At 45.8% G+C, this 14,926-nt stretch overlaps 1 protein-coding gene across 1 annotated transcript in view; it reads left to right on the top strand.

Annotated features, from left to right (window-relative positions):
- The window catches only part of ERGIC1 (endoplasmic reticulum-golgi intermediate compartment 1), a 143,220-nt gene that overhangs the window by 124,089 nt on the left and 4,205 nt on the right, over positions 1–14,926 (top strand). Inside the window, exon 8 of the mRNA XM_060240581.1 lies at positions 2,052–2,174. Within this exon, the coding sequence (XP_060096564.1) occupies positions 2,052–2,174 (123 nt within the window). The remainder of the gene's footprint in view (positions 1–2,051; positions 2,175–14,926) is intronic.

Raw genomic sequence — 14,926 nt, 5'->3', positions numbered from 1 at the left:
CCGTGTTGGTCTGAAGCAGCTGCACAAAGCAGGAGTCAAGCTTCACCTTTAAGACCAACCAATTTTTATTTAGAACGTAAGCTTTCGTGTGCTCTTAAGCACACTTCATCAGACGAGGAATCCGGCACGGTGAGCAAAGCCATACATAGCTGGTAGGCAGTGTCCCAGAATGCAACATGGTACAGATTTAAAAACCAATGACAGTGAAGATAATTTTACTTCACTGTCATTGGTTCTTAAATCTGTACCATGTTGCATTCTGGGCCACTGCCTGCCAGCTATGTATGGCTCTGCTCAGCTATGTATGGCTTTGCTCACTGTGCTGGATTCCTCGTCTGATGAAGTGTGCTTAAGAGCACACGAAAGCTTATGTTCTAAATAAAAATTGATTGGTCTTAAAGGTGAAACTTGACTCCTGCTTTGTTCTTCTGTTTGTGAAGTGAGAGCAAGAGCTTCCCCTGCTGGAGAAGTAGAAAACTAAAATCGTATCTAGCAAAAAAGTGGCTCAGGTGGTGGATGCAACAGTTTGTATGGAAAATCACTACTTCAACCTGAGGAGGCTTCCACAGTATCTGAATAGGAATCATGGGGGAGAAAGCAGCCGGGCAGGAGTGTATTCAAGCATTGTTTTTCCGCAGGGCCTGTAAGGCAGAGATGTTCTGCCGGTCTTTGGCTGAGGGCAGTGATGAGACAGCAAGCAGCCTGGCACTCTCGTTAGAGGTTCTGGGGAGCTTTAATTTCATTCCAGATCAGTAGCCGCCTTGGATCTGTTTTTACATTGAACTGTATTATATTTTAATGTTGATTTAATTTAATTTAACTTAGGTTGGTGTACTTTATCCTGATGTGAGCCACCCTGAGCCCTGCTCACAGGGAAAGGCGACCTAAGAATCTAAAAAAAGAAATAACACAAGCCTGCCTTGCAGTATGTGAAGTTCTTTGAACACTCTGAAATGCTATCTGGATACAGTTTTGTTATTTCAGCTTTATCAGCATTTTCCTCACTTTCATTCATATGCACCAGCACCCTGTTTCTTGTCTTCCTTTCTTCCTCCACCTAGCTATGGCAATCCCAATAAGAAGCTGCATCCCTCCCCCTTTGGAAAGTGTTTACAGAGCCTCAGTCATAATCATCAGTAGCCATACAAATTATCTTTATGTGCATTTGGTGTTGTGCAAAAACAAAAAACCCAAGACCTTGCTAGTACAGATGAAGGAGCGTGTGTGTGTGTGTAATTAGTCTACAAACTAGTGATAAAGAGCAAAAAGTTAAGTATGCACCTTGTCTGTAGTGAACATACTAAAGGATTGAATGCCCCCTGTTTCTAGAAGCAAAGGTATTCTTTGACTCTGCTAGCAGGTTGTTGGGGGTTTTTTGGTGGTGGTGGGGGGAGACCTGTACATTCTGTGTATAGAGCCTGTATGTTTGATGCGTTATGCAGTTCAGGATTATAAGCAGGATATTTGGCCAGGCCAAGTTTCAAATTTTTCAGAAGGGAAAAAAATAGATCATGATTCTTTAAAAATGATCCCTTCTGCAATTGAAATATAGAAAAACATCTTCATCTTTTTTCCACATGAGTTACATCCTAAAAAAACTGTTCAGCCCAGTGTCTTGTAATAAAAGGAAAAAATGTCTTCACTGGAAAAAATCTGGCGCAAATCTCCTGGCATAAGGCTATGATCAGGCATCATGTCCAAACTCTTCTGCCTTTCCGTTTTTCTTTAATATTTACCCCAGGATTGCCCACTGGTAATATTTTCCTTGATCCTGGACTACTCAGCCATTTTTAGCCACTGGAACTTCAAGAAGAAAAGAAAAATAGCACTTTGTTTTGGTTCACAGAACAGGCCTGCCTTGATCTCTTTGTAGAAATCAAAGATGGATTTGCGCTACTTCACAGTATAGGATGTGTACAACATCAGTGCTGGGTGAATTAGAAAATGAGAAGTAATGGAAAGGGGGGAGAGAGCATCTGGACAGGAGGGTATTCAAACATCTCTTACACACACTTTATGCTTCTCATGCCTTGTCCTGCTTCCTTTTTCAGGAATATGTCGCATACAGCCACACAGGCCGCATCATTCCAGCCATCTGGTTTCGTTATGACCTGAGTCCCATCACAGTGAAATACACAGAAAGGCGACAGCCCTTGTACAGGTTTATCACAACCGTGAGTAACTTCATCCTCACTTTTCTGCTTTCAGGTGGTTCCGTATTTTCCATATACACAAGTCGAGCTTGTGTGCTAGAGAACTAGGCCAGAAGGGAAACATAAAAACAAACACTACCCACTTGTAAATATTTGCAGCCTGCTCAGTAGCAAAATGAGAGGGATTTTGATGTAGCTGGATAAAGCTTTTTACATCTAAGTGCCCAAATGTGGAATGCACCAAGAGTAGTTTGGAAGAATATATGGGTTGAGATATAATCTCCAACAAAAGCACATATCATGCAGAAACAATGGTTGCATTGAGATGTAAAGAAGATACCACGGTTTGTTATGAGAATGAGCCTTGAAAATTAGGGTTTGTAGAATCTTTTGGGCTCAAGTGCCGTGTTCTACTGGAGAAAGTTTTCCTTCCAGACGTTTCGTTCTCAGCTGCGGAGAACATCCTCAGTGGCGTTGCAGCCGGAGCAGGCACTCTGACAACAGCCAAGAAGGTTGCCACTCAATGCAGAGCAGCCAAGAAGGTCAGAGCGCCTGCTCCGGCTGCAACGCCACTGAGGATGTTCTCCGCAGCTGAGAACGAAATGTCTGGAAGGAAAACTTTCTCCAGTACTACACGGCACTTGAGCCCGAAAGATTCTACAAACCCTAATGATGTTACCAGCCGTAAAAACCTGAAATCTTTGATAGCCTTGAAAATCCTCAGACTTCTCAACTGTTGGCTGTGACATCTGAACTTGGAGAAATAAGCTGGAGGGGCTGTGACTGGGGAGGGCCTGTGGCTCAGTGGTAGGGCATCTGCCTGGCATTTTGAAGGTCCCAGGTTCAGTTCCGGGCTTTCTCCAGTTAAAAAATGAACCAAGCGGTAGGTGATTTGAAAGACTTCAACCTGAGACTCTGGAGAGCTATTGCCAATCTGAGTAGACTGTACCCAGGGCCAGTCCTAGGGCCCGCAGTGCCCCAGGCAGCCTTCCTGCCTCCCACCCCCCACCCCCCCTCTTCCTGCCACCCCTTCGGGGCAGGGAGGGAGGGGAAGGAGGCCAGGAGAAGTGGCAGAAAGGGGAAAGAAGGCAGCAGCGATTTGGGGAGGGGAAGGAGGCCGAGAGAAGCGGCAGAAAGGGAGAGGAAGGCAGTTGTGATTTGGGGTGGGAAGGGAGGGGAAGGAGGCCGGGAGAAGTGGTGGAAAAAGGGAAGAAGGCAGCCGCAATTTGGGGCGGGAAGGAGGCCGGGAGAAGCGGGGGCAAAGGGGGAAGAAGGCAGCAGCAATTTGGGGTGGGGAGAAGCGGCGGAAAAGGGAAGAAGCGACTCGAGGAGGGGAGGGGAAGGATTTTTTTTAACAAAAAAGGTGGGGGCGCCTAATTTGGTACCCCTCTAGGGCCAGCGCCCTAGGTAACCACCTAGTTTGCCTAGTGGAAGAGCTGACCCTGACAATACCTTGATGGACCAAGGGTCTGATTCAGTATAAAGCAGCCTCATGTGTTTATGGAGTTTGTTCTTTTGCCTACAGACCAAGATTTCAAACCATGGTGTTTTGTAATCCTGACTTGCGGGTTAGAGAATGAACCTGACATTTCAGTCATGTTGCTTTGCTCAATTTGGACATTGCATCAAACTTCACTTTCTTGGGAACCCAGAAATCTTCAGTATCTCAGGTCTACTCTACACAGTATAGTCATCCCAGGGAGATTTCTGTCTTCAGATGACATATTTGGTTGTTTATAAGCATCACCACATGGATTTGGCACCTTGAGCTGGTATCTTGCCACTTCAGGAATTAACCTCAAGAATTCTGTGATGATTTCACATGATCTCTGTAGCCTGTGCAGCAATAACATTTGCTTATGCTCCCAGGAACAGGACTTTATGGTATCTGTGGACATTAGAGTTCTGATTCCAAACATGTGCTGAAAAAATGGAGACAGTCTAGCCATCGGTATCTGTGGTCCTTCTTCAAATAATGCCTTCTACAACTTCCTTTATTGTTAACAATGACTCATGAGATATGGAGCCTCTGGAGCTCCATAGGGAGGGATTCATTTTGATAGATTTTTTCTTTTAAAACAATCCTTTACAGCATGCAATGCATATTATAGTTTGCAGGCTTTCTTTTTATTCCCTTAGAAGCTCATTGGTTCATAAATCTTGAGCAGCAGGAAATACTTATTCCTTATTTTTTGGATGCAAGGGCTAAAAGGACTGAGGCATATATAGTTTTCCGCAGTCAACGCACACGGCAGATATTCTTGCCAGACATCACATCACTAGCCAGGAATGTGGTAAGTTATATTGTGTAGACCAGGCCTGAGTCAATCAATCAATCAATCAATCAATCACATTTTATTTATATCCCGCCCTCCCCGCCGAAGCAGGCTCAGGGCGGCTAACAACAGAAATTCAATACATACATTGTGTTATAACTAACAATATAAGCCTACAGTTAATTAAAACTATTAAAATTCTAAAAACAATAAAATTAATATTAATATGTTGGTGCTATTATACAGATGGAGAGCCAGTTTGGTGTAATGGTTAAGTGTGCGGACTCTTATCTGGGAGAACTGGGTTTGATTCCCCACTCCTTCACTTGCACCTGCTGGCATGGCCTTGGGTCAGCCATAGCTCTGGCAGAGGTTGTCCTTGAAAGGGCAGCTGCTGTGAGAGCCCTCTCCAGCCCCACCCACCTCACAGGGTGTCTGTTGTGGGGGAGGAAAGTAAAGGAGATTGTGAGCCGCTCTGAGACTCTTCGGAGTGGAGGGCGGGATAGAAATCCAATATCTTCTTCTTATGGTGAGTTTACTTAGCAGTTTTAGTCAGTGAAGGCCATTCGAAAGAGGACAGTCTTGCAGGCCCTACGGAACTGTTCAAAGTCCCGCAGGGCCCGCATTTCTTCTGGAAGCTGATTCCACAGCTGTGGAGCAATAACGGAGAATGCAGCACCGAGTATGGGTGCTCTGGAGTTTTACATCTTTTGGCCCGGGAATAGTCAGCAGGTTCTTCCCTGCTGACCTCAGTGCTCTCTGGGGTTCGTGCAGGGAGAGACGGTCCCTAAGGTAGGCAGGTCCTCGGCCATATAGCCAGTTTGGTGTAGTGGTTAAGTGTGCGGACTCTTATCTGGGAGAACCGGGTTTGATTCCCCACTCCTCCACTTGCACCTGCTGGAATGGCCTTGGGTCAGCCATAGCTCTGGCAGAGGTTGTCCTTGAAAGGGCAGCTGCTGTGAGAGCCCTCTCCAGCCCCACCCACCTCACAGGGTGTCTGTTGTGGGGGAGGAAGGTAAAGGAGATTGTAAGCCGCTCTGAGACTCTTCGGAGTGGAGGGCGGGATATAAATCCAATATCTTCTTCTTCTTCTTCTTCTTCATATAGGGCTTTAAAGGTAATGACCAGCACTTTGTAACGAATCCGGTATATAACTGGCAGCCAGTGCAGTTCACGCAGCCCCGGCTGTATGTGCTCCCACTTTGGGTATGATGAGAGGAAGGAGGGAGGGAGTGCCTGAGCCTGACAACATCACAGAAGTGTTTTGCATAAGAAAATATATATAGTTTGTTCTTTAGTTTGAGTGGAGCCTACCCAGTTTCATTATGTGCTGCTTCTTCATATCGCAATCCCAAATGCTGTGCAGTGGAGCTAACCCTTCTTGTACGTGTTCATTTAAATCTCCTGAAACTGTGGGTGTGTCTTCTCCAAAACAAATAGTGCTGGCAGAGAAAGACTTGTGATACTTGCCTGTAATGGTCAAAAGAAACCTTGGTGAACCACCTTTTTTTTGGCTAATTCTGTGGGTAAAACTTACTTATGTATTTTATGCTTCCATAATATGGCGTTTGAGGGAAGTTTTACAGATACCATGAACTGCTAAAAGGACAAACAAATGGATCAAATCAAGCCTGAACTCTCCCTAAAAGCTAAAATGACTGAATAGAGACTATTATACTCTGGTCACATTATGAGAAGACAAGAGTCACTGGAAAAGACAATAATGCAAGGAAAAGCTGAAGACAACAGGAAAAGGAAGACCCGATATGAGATGAATCAAGGAAGCCACAGCCCTCTGTTTGTGAGACTTGAACATGATTGTTAACGATAGCATGTTTTGGAGGACATTACGAAGAAGAAGAAGATATTGGATTTATATCCCGCCCTCCACTCTGAAGAGTCTCAGAGCGGCTCACAATCTCCTTTACCTTCCTCCCCCACCACAGACACCCTATGAGGTAGAAGAAGATATTGGATTTCTATCCCGCCCTCCACTCCGAAGAGTCTCAGAGCGGCTCACAATCTCCTTTACCTTCCTCCCCCACAACAGACACTCTGTGAGGTAGAAGAAGATACTGGATTTATATCCTGCCCTCCACTTCGAAGAGTCTCAGAGCGGCTCACAATCTCCTTTCCCTTCCTCCCCCACAACAGACACCCTGTGAGGTAGATGAAGATATTGGATTTATATCCCGCCCTCCACTCCGAAGAGTCTCAGAGCGGCTCACAATCTCCTTTCCCTTCCTCCCCCACAACAGACACCCTGTGAGGTAGATGAAGATATTGGATTTATATCCCGCCCTCCACTCCGAAGAGTCTCAGAGCGCCTCACAATCTCCTTTACCTTCCTCCCCCACCATAGACACCCTGTGAGGTAGAAGAAGATATTGGATTTATATCCCGCCCTCCACTCCGAAGAGTCTCAGAGCGGCTCACAATCTCCTTTACCTTCCTCCCCCACCACAGACACCCTATGAGGTAGAAGAAGATATTGGATTTCTATCCTGCCCTCCACTCCGAAGAGTCTCAGAGCGGCTCACAATCTCCTTTACCTTCCTCCCCCACAACAAACACTCTGTGAGGTAGAAGAAGATACTGGATTTATATCCTGCCCTCCACTTCGAAGAGTCTCAGAGCGGCTCACAATCTCCTTTCCCTTCCTCCCCCACAACAGACACCCTGTGAGGTAGATGAAGATATTGGATTTATATCCTGCCCTCCACTCCGAAGAGTCTCAGAGCGGCTCACAATCTCCTTTCCCTTCCTCCCCCACAACAGACACCCTGTGAGGTAGATGAAGATATTGGATTTATATCCCGCCCTCCACTCCGAAGAGTCCCAGAGCGGCTCACAATCTCCTTTACCTTCCTCCCCCACAACAGTCACCCTGTGAGGTAGATGAAGATATTGGATTTATATCCCGCCCTCCACTCCGAAGAGTCTCAGAGCGCCTCACAATCTGCTTTACCTTCCTCCCCCACCACAGACACCCTGTGAGGTAGAAGAAGATATTGGATTTATATCCCGCCCTCCACTCCGAAGAGTCTCAGAGCGGCTCACAATCTCCTTTACCTTCCTCCCCCACAACAGACACCCTGTGAGGTGGGTGGGGCTGGAGAGGGCTCTCACAGCAGCTGCCCTTTCAAGGACAACCTCTGCCAGAGCTGCGGCTGACCCAAGGCCATGCTAGCAGGTGCAAGTGGAGGAGTGGGGAATCAAACCCGGTTCTCCCAGATAAGAGTCCGCACACTTAACCACTACACCAAACTGGCTCTCCAGTTATCATATAGGGTCACCATACGTTATGGAAGTCACCATAAGTTGGAAGTTACTTATGGCACTTAGCAAGCACACAGATGCACACAGACACGAGTTTCCTATCCAGACAAATAAGAGCTTAAAATTGTCTTGTTGGTTCCTAGCTTTCATTCAGCTTGTTTTCTTATATCCCTCTGCTGGTTTTTCTTTTCTCCACCTAGAAGTTTAAGCAGTGAATGCTGGCATACACACAGTGACACCCCTACCCTTGCTTTTATTTGCACAGAAATGTGCACAAAAAAGCAAAGCCAGGCATGTACAACATAGCAAAAAATATCCTGGTTTACTTTCCGGTGGTGGAGCCTGGATTTTTGTGGGGTTGTTCAGCTACTTTATGCAGCAGTGCAGGAGTGGAGGAAAGCCTGACACTTTCAGTCATGAAACCTGCTGCAAGAAAATTAATAGCAGATTTATCTTCAAAAAACCATGTCATTTCCAAGGCTGGGAGACAAAAATCCTATTACAGATGTTTAAGACAACACAAAGTATATCGTCAATATCCAGGAGTTGGGAGGGATCCTTTTGGGCATCCTAGTAATCTGCATTTCAATTAATGCCTAACCAGCCCTGACCTGGATAGCTCTGGTAATGTCGTTGGATCTCAGAAACGAAGCAGGATCAACTCTGGCAAGTACTTGGATGGGAGACCTCCTTGGATGGGAGACCTCTTTGGAATATCAAAGCCAGAGGGAGGGGCGGACTTTATTCAGCCACCTCTCTGAATATCCATCATGCCCCCAGAGGTTGCCATTGTCAGAACTCCCTTGGACTCTCTTGAAGTTCATCCAAGTTCTGACAGCCATGACTTTCAGGTGCACAGACACACCTATGCACTTAAAAATGCAAAGGTTTTGCGAGCATCTTTCATTACTCACTTGATATTTCTTGTACTTCCTTTGTTTAAGGGTTTCTTGGCATATGAAGGTTGGGCAAAGGGAAGTGCTACATTGTTAATTACTAGGACTATTAAATGTGGAAGAGAACATGGAAATATAACAGCTGGATTTTAGCTTCACCTTTCTCAGCAGAGCAGAAAGACTTCTTATTTATCCTCATGGCCTCTCTCCAATCCTGTGTTGGGAACTGTGCATGCTTTCTGTCATTCCAGCTTTGCAATAGGGGGGAAAAAAACCCACACTCTCCTGCTGCTCCAGTTTAGGGGAGTGCAAATAAAGTGACAGATCTGGAGTTGTGTATTATTTGTTAAACTTAGATTCTTTAATATCAGAAGTAATGCCTAGTTATATTAGGAAATGAATTGGACAACAATTCCAAATGTAACATTCCTCTCTCCCACCCAGTTGGGACTGAATTCTCAGGGATGTCATCTCTCATCCAAGGGTGTGTTCTCCTGCAAATTTAAATCACGTGGGCATACCTGTGCTATTGGCCATCGTCGTCCTCACACAGCAGGCATAGGCAAGAAGAAATGGCTTGGGAATGAGCTCTTTCTTCCTTGACTGAAATCCTCAAGTAGCAGCTGGGATGGTCTGATTTTAAAAACAAAAATAATGCACACAGGAGAACGGAATCTAAATCAGTGGTGCTGCTAGTGCAAAGAGCAAGCCCTCACTAGAAGCACCTACTCCAGTACACTAATGAAACAGACAGCGTTAGGCATAGAGAACTAAGGCTGCTCTTGCCACACATTTCTTCCATAGACCTGCCATTCTCCTAGATTTCTCCATGGCTTCTGATACCCTGGGCCAAGGTATTCTTCTGAACTGTGCTTCTGGAATGGGTATTAAGAACACCATGCTCCACTTTAATTCTCTCCTGGCATAGAGTCCATGTTGGTACATCTGCGAGATATTTTGTCTACGCTTTCCAGATAAAATGAAGTTGCCAAAGGCTTTGCGCTGTACTCTGCCACCTTTTAAGGTAAAGTAGACAGGTATCAGAGATGGGCTTTTATGTTGTGGTGCCTCACCTTTGGAACTGCCTCCCTCCTGCCTTGTGTTCACCTCATGCCTGCTCTTTTGAATTTTCTCAGGCCTTTATGAGACAAATCAACATTGAGGATGTGGGGTGGAGGTACACCGTTTATTCTGAGGTTTTATTGCTGGTGGTGTACAATGCTGGCCCGTATCCTGCCACTCCCCTTGGCAAAGTTTGAAGCTTCTTTCAAGCCTACAAGGCCTTCCTCCAATTTAAATGGTTCATCTTCCTGTGGGAGAACCACTTATGTTGGAAGAAGGCTCAATAAGTTCAAGGAAGGATCCAAATGTTGATGAGTGGAGTGGTAGGATACAGGCTGCTGTTTTTATTGATTTGTGAACATAAGAGAAGCCATGTTGGATCAGGCCAATGGCCCATCCAGTCCAACACTGTGTCACACAGTGTCCAAAAAAACCAGGTGCCATCAGGAGGTCCATCATTGGGGCCAGTACACTAGAAGCCCTCCCAGTGTGTCTCCCACCCCCCCCCCCCACAAGCACCAAGAATATAGAGCATCACTGCCCCAGACAGAGAGTTCCCACAATACACTGTGGCTAATAGCCACTGATGGACCTCTGCTCCATATGTTTATCCAATCCCCTCTTGAAGCTGTCTATGCTTGCAGCTGCCACCTCCTCCTGTGGCAGTGAATTCCATGTGTTAATCACCCTTTTATCAGTTCTAACGTGACTGCTCAGCAAATTCATTGAATGCCCATGAGTTCTCATATTGCGAGAAAGGAAGAAAAGTACTTCTTTCTCTACCTTCTGTATCCCATGCATAATCTTCTAAACCTCTATCATGTCACCCCTAAGTTGACATTTCTCCAAGCTAAAAAGCCCCAAGTGTTTTAGCCTTTATTCTTAGAGAAAGTGTTCTAATCCTTTAATCATTTTAGTTGCCTTTTTCCAATGCTATAATATCTTTTGTGAGGTGTGGTGACCAGAACTGTACACAGTATTCCAAATGAGGCCTCACCATCGATTTATACAGAGGCATTATGATACTGGCTGATTTGTTTTCAATTCCCTTCCTAATAATTCCCAGCGTAGCATTGGCTTTTTTTTTTTATTGCAGTCGTACACTGTCTCATGCTATCTCATTGGCTTTAATGTTTTGGGGATTATATCCTACCTGTACTTTGTAGTCTGTGTTATTTTTAAGCTGCCTCAAACTTTTCATTGGGAGGCAGCGCAGACGTATTTAGAATACAACAGTAATAAAGCTGGTTAATAAACAGTGGGAGGAACAGGGACTCTGTGCATTGGAGTGTATCATTCCCAAGCCCTTCTGTCCTAGTTCAGTGACTGTGGTCTGTCATTGTTTTTGCTGTCCTAGCTAAGGTTTCATGGTTGCCCTGGAGACTGGCTAATCATCATCGCTGTGGTGAGGCTATGGCCTTCTGGCTCAGCCAGAGATTATCTTGGCTGTGGCAGCTGGAGTTATTGTCAAGGGGTAGGCCTCAGAAGCACTCTGGAGCTTGTTAAAGCAACAGATGCTTAGTTAAAAAGCTGCCAAGGAAGTCCATGGAAGGAGCACCTGTTGCTCCTTTTGTTGAGTCGTTTGTTTACGGGTTGCATCCTTACAACTGTCACGGAAGGACAGAAGCATTTAAAATGGACTCCTGTGTGCTTAGGTGGGAATGGCTGTATTAGGTCGTGAAAGATTTTACCCAAGTTTGGAAATGTAAAAATTTCTAATGTTACCTCAAAGAAGACTGGACTCTCTTATTTTCATTGACTGTAGGAGCTTTAAGCATGCCTGTGAGGAAGACACATATTCGTATAGATGTATCCTGGTTCAGTAAGAGGAAAGGTGATGTTTTATGGATATTTGAATTAAAGTAAGAGATACAGGAACATGATTGTCTGTCTTGGATACAGTTGCCATTATGAGTCTATGGAAGCGCAGCCAGATAAGCTATAAGCAGAAAAGCTGTTAGAGGAAGGAGCAAGAACGGCTTGGTGCTCGGAGGCCACATCAGGGGAAGGATTTATTTATTTATTTATTTATTTAATGATTTATATCCTGCCCTTCCCAACGAGTGGCTCAGGGCGGCTTACAACATAGAATCTAACATAAATAGGGTTTAAACATTTAAACCGTTAAAATAGTTAAAACATTTAAAACATTAAAGACAGCAGAAGTCTAGTAAAACCACACTTAGTTTCTTGTGCCAGTTAGTCATAGGCCAGCCGGAAGAGGGTTGTCTTACAGGCCCTGCGGAACTGAGCAAGGTCCCGCAGGGCCCTCACCTCTTCCGGCAGCTGGTTCCACCAGGTTCCGTCCTGGTTCCACCAGGAAGGCCTCAGCGCCCTGTATTTTGGCCCTGCAAGTCAACTTGTTGGCCACTGTGTAAAATGGGATGCTAGACTATATGAGCCCTGCAATGCTCTTCTTCCATTCTTATGGTCACATCGAGGGGACTACTCCATGGATAGATACAAGGCGAGTGACAAAAGCTGCCTTCTGCCTCCTCCCTTAACTGCCTTTGGACATGCAGGGGCTGTGTAATTATTGACACTTGTTTGCCACTCTTCCTGCTGGGAGCTCAGAGCCTAACCTGCTTGTTGTTGAGAGGCTGACAGGCTTGCTCAGGTTTACACTGCCTTCTCCTGTCTTGGTAGGGACAGCAGGCCTGAGAATGAGATGGGGGAGGGGGTTCCGTCCACCTGCATCTTCCTCCTCAGCTGGGAACTTCCTCCACACAGCCTGGTCTCCAGCCTAATCCTCCCTAGCTTTCCCTTTGGAGCCTCTTCTTAAACTTCTCTCCCTTGTCTCAGGTTCCACCAGATTTCTTCCTAGCGGAGCTGGCTTGCACCTGTCAACCCCAGACTATGGCCATTGAACCTCTGTTGCAGGGTTAAAGGCTAAGGCCTTCACCTTCCTGGCTGTCAGTATGGAGTGGGCCTGCCCCACCCTTTCTGGTGCAGTGCCACAGCTGGAGTAGAGTGCTTCATTGCTTCTACCCTTGGTGGAAACAAGCCTTCACTGTCAACTCCAGTGGCCCAGAGTCAAGGTGTGGCTCTTTGCTACCTTGGACATCATCCAGTCTGTTCTGGCATCTAGACTGCTTCCCTGACCCATTGGAGGCCACCTTTGTCCAGTGGTGTAAGCTGCAGTGTTTAAACGTGCCACTGCTGTGCTGACTCCCACTGTGACAGACAGCCTGAAGACAGGCCCTGTCTGGGGCCACTGCGGCCACTCTCTGTTCCCCTGTTTGACTTCCTGGCCCTGTGCCTGCTATGCTGGCCTTTGCCTGTGGTGGCAACATAGTTGGTCCTCCCCACGACTTAGCAACTAGAGCTGGCTCCTGGCTCTTCGTCAGGCTCCCAGCTGACATCCCTAGCTTCAGTCTCCCTGGCAACTCCTGTAGCAGCAGCCCTGGTAAGTCCAGGGACACTGGGTTTGGTATGAACCCAAGCCTCATTCTGAGTGGCCACTCACTGGGGCTGGCAGGGGTCTGGTGGCTGGCCTGTGGCCTCGTCCCCAGACACCCTGTGAGCTTCATGGGCAATCAGGGATTTCCCATATTCATATATCATACTGGCAGCTCACTGGTACTGTTCCCTAAATTATGCCTGGGCATGTCCAAAGCAGGTAATGCTTTATTTTTGCATTTCGATTTTGAGCAGTGAGCCTTTTCCATCCCATAAAAGGGGTGGAGCTCTTGTTTCCTGTGGTTCCAGAATTAATGTGATGGCCATTCTCTGCCAAAGGGATTCCTATGAAGAAGGGGAATGCTTATACTGCCAGGAACTTTGCTGTTGGCCTGTTGGGCAGACGCTTTTTAAAGTTTACTTCAAACCCCCCCCCCCAAAAAACAACAACAACAACAACAACGCCCTCTCCTCGTTTTCTTCTTTGTGTTTCTGTCTTTGGTTTTTATTCACATCGAACTCAAAATGCTTTGAACATACGCAGGGGAGGCAGAGACCTAGCAGATGCCAGGTATGTGTGAGTCATCGAAGCTTAGTGGTACAGAGAGCTGTGCAGAAGGTATGTTTTGCTCTCTGTGTGTCTTTTTTTTCTTTTCCATTTCACTTGTTGCTCTGAAGTCAAAATTTCCTGCCCTTGATGCTCACTCCAGAATACACTCCCCACCTCAGCCTCCTCCTTGCGGTATGAAACCTTTCAGTGTCAGCTGATCCTTATGCGTTGAAATTGCCCAATTCACGTTGTGGTCCTTTACTCTGAAAAGCAACTTTATGTAACTCTCGAAGAAAAGGAGGGTTGATGGAAAGAAGGGAGGTGTGGTGACATCAGAGACTATATCCGTTTCTGAAATAATACGAATTGCACTGGGGTTGATTGCTCGTTTGCTTCGTTTTTGGTGTGTGTGCTTTTTTCCTTCCCAACTGTGTCAGCTGTGCCTTGCAAAATACATTTCCTCAGACTTTCTGTCACTGAACTCCCTGGGCACAAATATCTAAGATATAAATACATGTAGAAATGAACAATTCCTCCCTCATGGCTGCTTCTTGCTATTAAAAGCCGGTTTACTCATTTTATTGCCACATTCCCCATCCAACAGCAGCTGCTGTTCTCTTTGGTAGCTATCTCCTTCGGCAGCCATCTCCTTGCCACATGCTAATAAAAGTATATGATTGGGGGGGGGCCTCTACATAGGGGTTGGCTTCCACAATGAGGGGAAGGTTGATAGCTCATTTTCTTGAGCTTCTTAGGACATTTGTTTCCTGTTTCTCTTGTGTTTTAATGTCTCTGACATCACCCTTAACTTTTTTATTTTTACCAGGTTTTGAGAATCAGTAGGAATTTGTTTCCCCAGATTAAATATCTTATATATATTTTGCCTCATTATCTATTTTGGACCTTTCTATTAAATGTTCTGATTCGTGAAGTGGCTGAAGTGTTGGGCTTCCCCAGATGCAAACAGTATCATCACTTCCCTGTTTGGGAAATAAGAGACTCTCCGTTCCTACATCACTAGCCGATGAAGATGCATAAGATAAAGATTGCATGGTGCAATGTATATCAGATATAAATGACAAGCAAGGGAACGAAATGTGACATAAACTGAGCTGACCAAAGCACAGCTGTAGGTTGATTAAAGCACTGTGCTCCCGCATTTTATGACAATGGAGTAAAGAGGGCAACTGTTGTGTCCTCAGTTAACCTGGACCACACTGGCTTAACTAGGGGGATGTGTTTTCTGTGTGTGGACACACTTTGGAGTGGCTGTGGCTGTGTCAGACTAGCATCTGGGAGATCCAGGTTCTG

The sequence above is a fragment of the Heteronotia binoei genome, chromosome 5 (genome assembly GCF_032191835.1).
Source record: "Heteronotia binoei isolate CCM8104 ecotype False Entrance Well chromosome 5, APGP_CSIRO_Hbin_v1, whole genome shotgun sequence".
Taxonomy (NCBI): domain Eukaryota; kingdom Metazoa; phylum Chordata; class Lepidosauria; order Squamata; family Gekkonidae; genus Heteronotia; species Heteronotia binoei.
Note: the sequence above shows the minus strand (reverse complement) of the source record. Positions and strands in the feature narration are given on the sequence as shown.